General features: G+C 36.3%; 1 protein-coding gene across 10 annotated transcripts in view; it reads right to left on the bottom strand.

Moving 5' to 3' along the window:
- Positions 1 to 4879: 4879 nt before the first annotated feature.
- NAP1L1 (nucleosome assembly protein 1 like 1) overlaps positions 4880 to 9026 on the bottom strand; it is a 39467-nt gene continuing 35320 nt past the window's right edge. For 3 of the 10 annotated variants that reach the window (XM_040233860.1, XM_040233865.1, XM_040233864.1), the window contains one exon: positions 4880 to 8665. In XM_040233860.1, the coding sequence (XP_040089794.1) occupies positions 8630 to 8665 (36 nt within the window). In that variant the 3' untranslated portion in view covers positions 4880 to 8629. The remainder of the gene's footprint in view (positions 8666 to 9026) is intronic. The other 7 variants (XR_005719789.1, XR_005719786.1, XR_005719788.1 and 4 more) reach the window with 3 other exon arrangements.

Genomic DNA, 9026 nt, shown 5'->3' with positions numbered 1-9026 from the left:
TGCAACATTAACGCTTATCCTACATATAGAGAGGGAATTACCATCCTCAATTAGTACTAAATAGAACATTATTCCTATTATCTTAAATATCTGAAAACACATTTGGGTTTTTTAAAAGATGCTGATGAAGATTTACAATGCAAATTCTTACCTAGTCTGAAATACAAACAGTACAGCAATGAAACTTCCCTCTGAACTAACTATGGATCATACCCATCCTTTGAAGAGAAATGCATACTTTATGGTAGGATTGTATATGGATCTGCAAGGAGATCCAGTCCATCCTAAAGGAAATCGGTCCTGAATATTCATTGGAAGGACTGATGCTGAAGTTGAAACTCTAATACTAATGCAAAGAACCCACTCATTGGCACAGACCCTGATGCTGGAAAAGACTGCAGGCGGGAGAAGGGGACGACAGAGGATGAGACGGTTGGATGGCATCACCAATTCAATGGACATGAGTTTGGGTGAACTCCGGGAGTTGGTGATGGACAGGGAGGCCTGGCGTGCTGCAGTCCATGGGGTTGCAAAGAGTTGGACACGACTGAGTGACTGAACATCAACAATAGAGAAATGTTGTCTACCTTTTTGTTCCTGTTAGTAGATTACAATTCTTTCCATACAATTTTTGCTTACTCTTGTTAGCAGTGGCAAACAGTTTTCAACAAGATGGATGCTTTCGAAAGTGGACTTTTGAAATGACAACAGAAATTATGCTAAAAAATGTCAGGTCAGGGGAGCCTGGAGTGCTGCAGTTCATGGAATCACAAAGAGTCAGACAGGACTTGGTGACTGAACTTTATGGTCATTTATACTTAGCATTTAAGGTTCTTTTACCAATCAAGCTTGACATTATCATGGTCCAGAATGACCTAATTATGTATACATTTGGTAATCTTTGCAACCCCACGGACCGTAGCCTGCCAGACACCTCTGCCCATGGGGATTCTCCAAGCAAGAATACTTGAGTGGGTCGTCATGCCCTCCTCCAGGGGATCTTCCCAACCCAGGGATCAAACCCAGATCTCCCACACTGCAGGGGGATTCTTTACTGTCTGAGCCACCACATCTGACCTTCATAATCTTGATGGCCCAGATAAATTCAAATTATGAGTGCAGTATGATAAAGTAAAACATTCTTTCTCCATAGATACGCATACAATATATAATTTGACCTTTCTTCATGTTTTAATTAACATATTTGGGAAAACTTTTGCAGCTTTTATCAATACTATTACAGCCAACTATTTTCTAAAGACAAATTATGGTCACTACAAGATCCCAGTTCCTCTCACCTTCCCCACACTTTATCATTTCTCCAGCAAGATGGGGAGACCTCTCCCATTAAACTTTGGTGGGTTTGACTGTAACCAATAGAGTACAGAAGAGATGACTTAAAAACAATAAAACTAATTCTTAAAACCCAGCCATCATGCTATGGAGCCAAGTCTAGGCAGAGTTCTGGCCACACCCCAGCTGAAGTCCCATCCAGCACTGACCACCTGAGTCTAGTCCCCAGCCTTCAAAGTTGCCCCCTGATGAGAGAAAATGAACTACTCAAGTGCAGTCAGCAAAAATGAATCCTGAAGAGTGGTTGTTATGTACTATAATACCAAGTAACTGCAACAACCACTGATTCAACTCCCCACGTTCCCACTGAGACGACATAATATACAGTCTAGTTTTGTGTACATACACAAGTCAGTATGCAGAAACGGGACAACTACAAAGGCTCTTAGAGCATCTTGGTTGACTGAACTGAGAACCAATCACTTCCTTTACTACACGGCCCCATTCAGTATTACAGGTGGTAAACTGGGAGGTGACCAGATAAACCCTAGTTGTTTGATGCATTTGTTGTACAAAAACTTTCTGTACACCTATCATCTTCCTGGCCCCAGACCAGAAGCTAGGGAATCCAGTAGTGAACAAGCATTCCTATAATAGTACTTCTTGAACTGTTAAAACTAGGTAAGAACTAAGAAACCAAATGAAGTACATACTAATTCAATGCGGAGAGACTGTTGAGCTAATGAGATAAATGCACACAAGAATCAGTAGTAAGTGAAAGAAAAGGCAGCCAAGCATAACTGAAACAGAACACAAATACAAGTTACACAGGACAGGTGGTTGACATTCAGGTTGTCCTGAAGATTTTGCATATTAAAACATATGCATACCACGTTCTATGTACTTGAACTACTTCAATAAAGAATGTGAAGACATCACAGCAATGAAGCTGAAAGAACAAGTGGTAAATGAACTCCACTCACCAAACCAACTGGATAGCAAAGACAACAAGCCTGATCCAAGTTTAAAACCACATCTGGACTGAAGACAGACACCCGTCTCACTGTCCACCCGCCACGTCCAGGAATCGAGGGAAATAAATGTTAAGGATGGAGTCAGATGGGCTGACTCATGACAGCTTGTTAGTTTTGGAGCAAGAGGTATCAACTGAACTTCATTTAATTTTATTCTATATGACTTCTGGATTTAACAAAGGAAAATAAATCAGCACTTAAAAAATATTAATTTTAAAAACTGACTTTACATAAGGGTAACAAATTATTTTTTCTATTTTTACCTTTATATAACACTAAAACCCCTCAAAACGGGGACACAGATTTATATTTATTATCCAGTCTTAGTCTCAGGGTTCTTTTGTACACCGAGGGCCACCTCTTAGCCAAGAGCCATTTTGCCTTTAGAACCAACCAAACATAAAAACATAAAAAATAACCAACCAATTCTGAAACTGTCAGAATCAACTATCCAAGACGATCCAGACCAAATTCTAGATTTTATGTTTAGGAGACACATTTACTAGTTGCTCATTATGTATTAAAACATATGCATATCATGTTCTATATACTTGAACTACTTCAATAATGAATGTGAAGACATCACAACAATGAAGCTGAAAGAACAAGTGGTAAATGAACTCCAAACTTGTATGTAACCACTCTACTAACCAATGTACCAACTATTTTATTCCCATACTCATTAGAAAGATGTTACAGTACCTGTTTAGGGCTGCAAGGTTTTTAGTCTAAGTCTGAGCTTTTCCACTTTTATTCCTGGTTTCTTATTCCTATGGAGCAACCTCACCTATAATTCCCAGCTGGATCAGTTATTACCAACCCTACCTGTTTGAAGGTAATTACAATTATGTACTGGAGTAAGCCTAGAATAAAATCCTAATATGTTGGATTAATTTTGAGGTTTTCAGTGTGTACTAAGGTTTTACTATATTTCCTAAGACTCACCTGAAAGGACCTAGAAAAAAGAACATCCCAGAACAAGCAAACTCACCATCTAGACTTGGTTTCCAAGTATAACTCCCACTGAAGGGAATCAGGGATGCTTGGGGAAATAGCCAGTTTCAGAGGTGGGACCAAAAAAAAGCCCATGATGAACCCAGAAAGGGCTTCCCTGGTGGCTCAGTGGTAAAGAATTTGCTTGCAATGCAGGTAGTGCAAGAAACATGGGTTCCAATCCCTGACCCAGGAAGATCCCCTGGGCAGTGAAAATGGCAACCCACTCAGGTAGCCTTGCCTGGAGAACCCTTTGGACAGAGAAGTCTGGCAGGCTACAGTCCGTGGGGTCAGACATGATTTAGCAAATGAATTTTGAGACTGAAGTGCAGAAAATCTTTTTGAGCTATAAATATGCAAGTGTGCAAATGATGGACACACAGGAACCAGCTTTAAAAGGATACCACTGATCGAATCTGAGATGATTTAAGCATCAAAATGAATTGTATGTTGTAAAATTTTGATTTTGATTAAGTGTACTGTGATCTCTAAGAATGTCATCCTAGTAAAAGAATACAGCATTTAGATAAAGGGGCACAATGTCTACAACACTGCCAAATAGCTTAGGGAAAAGATATATGCATTAATTTAGAACTATGTAGAAAGTAAATAAATGGCGATTTTGTGTCAAAGAACATGGAGGAATTCTTTTAAAGATTGTAATTTTAGAGTTAAGAGAAAAGCTGCAATATTGATTGATAAAGGCTCCCCCACAAAAAGCAACCTGGAAATCTAAGCAGATCCGTTGCAGATAGCCTTTAATCTATTTTTCCTTTAACTTCAGTCCTAGCCTCTAGCCAGCCCCAATGTTCTTTACCAACAGTTGACAGCATGTCTTTAAGTCATCCCCACCCTCACTTGGAGCCTCCCACTCTCTTACTGCCTTTCAGGTGGCGTGGACAGTCCTACTTTAAGAACTTCCTGGTCCCATGCTCACCTTCAGCTGCTCTATCCTCCACCCCTTGCTACATGAATTTGTACTCCCAGCTAAAAGCACAGGATTTGAGTACTTTAGCAGACACGACCACTCTGTAAGTTTCTAAACCACAATTACCTGAAGTTCATTAATAAAAAAACATGAGTATTAATACCACTAATTCTTGATATGAGATCTGTCTGCTTTTGGCACTGTCATTTTTCAATACCTATACCCAGTTACTTTTTAATTTAAAAGCAGCCTTTCTGAAGAACCAAGGTGGCAGAAGTGGAACCACTGGGTATGACCTATGAGCAGCAGACAGTTCACAGGATGCAAGAGGCAGAGGCGGCAGCAACCCCGCCAACTGCGGAGAAAGCAGCGCTCGAGGCTAACGCACCTGCGCAAGGCCAGGTAGGTAGGAGGCTAGAGGTGCTGAGTTTCAAAATAATAAAGCTCTACAAAAGCTATAAACTCTCATTTTTCAGTATGAATATTAAGCAATATGATTACCAACTTATTTCCTGCTGGCAATTTATTGTTGCTAAGTTGTTAAGCTCCATTTCTCGTTTATTTCACACTTAAGAAAATCAGTCAATACCTCAAATTTTTAAAAAGCTGAAAAACAAAGTACAATATAACATCAAATTGAAGAAACAAAAGATACAGCTTATATTGTATTTTTGAAAATATAATGAACTGAATACATCAATTTTTCTAATAAACATTTATCCTTAAAAGTAATTCCATATCCCAACAAAGATGTTCCCATTTCTCTGAAGTCAGTAAGCAAACCTTAATTAGTCCAAGAACTTGGCTTTTCCTCTAAGTTAAATTTTTAGCATCTGGATTTTTAAACTAGTATACAAAACCACCACTATATATATGTTAATTTTGCCATTATCATTTACATTTATTTTTCAGCTATTAAGAGACTTAGTGCTTTAAGTAGCAAACTACCTAAATTATAAACATGTATTTTCAAAACAAAATCCAGTTCACATATATACAGTGCAGAAGATTAAAAACTACATTAGCATGTGATTTCTTTTTCCTAAAGTTCCTATAAAGAATGTATGCTTGTTCTATACTATCCATTAATTCTGTACATTTAAAACAACATTTGGCTTGACTTAGTCAAAAATATAAAGGCTAAAATTTTTATAAGACTAACTCATTAAAAGTAGGACTCAAATTCTAAACCAAGTCCTAAAGCCAAGCAAAGAATATCTGAATAGTTTTAGTATTTCTGCATGGTATGATGAGGTTTCAAACAATAATTCATAAGTTTTATTATTCAATGATGGGAATGTCCTACAACTCAAGATAACCCACAAATTCATAGTTTTACAAGCAACAGTAATATAAACAGTTAATTCAGTTAAAGACCTCATTATCTACCAATCAATACCATTAACCTGTTCACTGAATAATTAAAATATTTCTATCAAGTCTAATGTGTCCTTTTAAGGTTTATGTGTTGCCATTAAATGTGTTATAAAGGAATGAGGTAGAATCCCATTTTTTAAAGTATTGCTAGGTAAGCCAATTTCACACTATTAAGACATTTTTATGTCACGTAAATATTAATACAGCTTCAATGAACTAGGAACTTTCAGAGCCATGTTAAAGAATTTATGGAACTGTTGTTCTCTGCTTATTACCATATTTGAGTAACCATAAAGACAGAAAAAAATCTTAAGTGTATTACTTTGGAGGTATTCGTATGGGATTTTACCATTTCTAGAAAGAAATGAGAGAACTTTTTGGTAGTCACAGCCTGGACTAGAGAAAACTATAAATTGAAAATGTCAAGATAGAATTCAAAGGGCTTCAAAAACATCTGTAGTAACTGAGAGCATAATCTGCAGAACATGAAATTCCTTCCTTTCTAGTCTCCCAGTAACAAACTCCACTTAGCAGGGCTTGGGAAGTTGCTTTTAAAATTATACATTTTACAGGCCATCATGGCCTAAGCACAGAACAGCCTACTCAAAATATCTCCACTCTTAAAAAAAAAAAGCATACATACTTATCCTTTTTCAAAAATGACCCAAAATATCACCAGTACGTTTTATAAAATTAAATCCAAATTTTATTAAGGATTTCAAATTACATGTCAGATTTCTAAAATGGAATAAAACCATACTGAAACTGGAGAGATGGCATTGATGAACACTGATATCCCTTGCAACTCCAACTTTAAAAAACATTCCTCTGCAGACCATATTCCCCCGATATAACAAGAAGCAGTGACCTATCTCTTCTCGACAGACAGACCTGTTGCTCTTGGCAACAGCTATTTCCTAAAGGAATGGTTTTGCTGCTACTTTTAAGTTCATTGAAAATGGGATTCTATCTTCAGATTAAAATTTTCCAGTTCAGAAAAAGCTGTGTTCAGATGAGCTACGGGTACAAAAAAAAAATCAGTGCAGAATATCTAATTAAAACAAGCAAAATCATTTTGAAAATAAAGAGGAAAAACAGGTGTTTTCATGGCATTTTTTATAAACTACTGCAATTGGTTAAGGATTTCCAGTAGCTAAAATTAAAATTTCAGGAGGAATGGATAGTACTATACAAATAACAAAATGTGTTTATATTCTAAGACCTTAATACTAAGTTTTTAAAACAGAAGCTCTATCACCTCTAAAAATGAGCCCAATGTAGTTTTATTAAAACCAGGAATTCTAAGCTTTCCTATAATTACAACCCAATTAGTCCACTGTCCAACCTTTAATATTCATCCCCAAAAGTAACAGTATTTAGCCTGAGGTATTTTAAATGAGGCTTTACAGTCCCTAATTTAATGGCATTTCCCCCCTCTAACAATGGTCTTATTTCCACTTTAGTCCCATGCCATCTATAGTATTTACTACAACATAGTCAAAAATTAAAATAGCTGGAAAAAATCCTAGGACCCCTTGAAACAGCTGCTCATTACCTACTTCTGTTGAAATAGGAGCCACACAAAGGTCTGCAAGTGTTGCCTGACTGGATCCAGAATAAAGGGTCTTAAACTTGGTTAACCAGTTTAACTATTCATATCAAGCCTTGGTATAATTAAGATGCTGAATATCACATACTTATGGTACAACAGGTCCAAAGTTTTGAGCTTTTAATCCAACTGAGAAACATTTCATAGAATTTTAAACTTAATATGCCTTAACACATCTGTGAGGTAGTTAAGTCAACAGTACTACCCATTTTAATACACAGTAAAACAAAAGGCAAGGGTAAATAAATGACACACGGTAAGCAATAAGAATTGGAATTAACTGTAGAGGCTTGGGGCCTTCAGTCTAGTTAAGACCAAAGGAAATGAAATTTAACCTTTCACTTTTTCTATGCAAACCATGAAATCATCTAAGAATTTTCTGTCTTTTTTTTTTTTTAACACTTTCTTATTAGTAGGTGCAGTAGCCCCTCTTCCAAATCTGGCACCCTTCTCTTCAGATATGGTAAACTGGGCACATAATTTAGGCCAGGCCTCTGCTTCTACCTGCACTAGTACGAAATTAAGACATTATCTTTTGAGAACTAAAATTATACGACACTTTTATTTTAGGATGCAAAAACAAAAATGAGCAAACAAACAAACAAAAAACTTGAAATAGGCTTGTCAAATGATGTAAATTCATCCTTTCCATGGAAGCAGAAGGTAGATCCTACCACAAAGAAAAGATGCTTAATTAATGGAGGTTAAATTTTAAAAGTACAATTGAAATGAAAATAATGAGGCATAACTTTCTGAAAATACTAGGTTTTATTCACCTCCCTAAGATAACCAATAACCATACTATTAGTTAATCAGCTTTTCTTATAGTAAATAATGTCACCTGACATACAAAAACCTGTTAATCTAAATTATCAGGTGTAGTCTTACTGGAAATTCTTAACCATATACTTGTCTTGACAAGTTTTGCTTTTCGAACGATGAATTGTCTTAATGCAAGTCATTGTATTTCTGTAACAAAGTAATGAAAGGCACAGCTCTTGCAAGCAAACTGAAACCCATTCAACCAGCTGAAAAAATACTTTGGTTCTTCAGGAAAAAACTTAGCAAGACAAAAAAATCTGGTTCATTTCACAGTTCTGTTCATTTTCATAGCTTTAATCTGACAGTTACATGATAAAAATATTCCAAGAAGAACCAAACTATATAGCAATGGACGAACATGCGTGAGAGATTCTGTGCATTCGATGCAGCTGGCAGAAAAACTAGTTAAAATGCTAAGTAGAACAAATTTGGTCTTTAAAATATCAGTTCCTTTCCTTTAAAAAAAACCTCTGAGTCTACCAGGAAAATACAAAAGCATAAGGCTGTAAGGAAACAATAGCTGTGTCCAGGCTATTACAGTGCGGTCATCCTCAGGGCCTCATACACTCTGCTTCACTGCTGCTTGCACTCGGCTGGGTTTTGATCCTTCTGTTAAAGGAAAACGACAGTCAATCTATCTTTTTCTATCTGCTTCAGTTAATTTTTCAATAATAATTATTTTAATTATCACACTATCTCACTGTTCTGTCAAAATGTTTGCCGAATTAAAAAAAAAGGGATATAGTAATTATAGCAAATTACCCATTCAAATATTACAGTCACAAAAATGCTAGAACAAAGTCCTGATTTTACACTGCAGAATGAATGCCATTAAGTGAAACACATTAAAGTATAATCTGAAAAGAGCCAAACAAATTATCCTAAGTCATATACCAATTGTTTCTGCCTTTCAAAAATACTCATTTCATTCATATTTAGCTGTTAGACCAATTCAGACATGTCAGAATAT

This window comes from Oryx dammah, unplaced genomic scaffold, assembly GCF_014754425.2.
Source record: "Oryx dammah isolate SB20612 unplaced genomic scaffold, SCBI_Odam_1.1 HiC_scaffold_29, whole genome shotgun sequence".
Classification (NCBI taxonomy): Eukaryota; Metazoa; Chordata; class Mammalia; order Artiodactyla; family Bovidae; genus Oryx; species Oryx dammah.
This window is presented reverse-complemented; position numbering and strand designations above follow the sequence as displayed.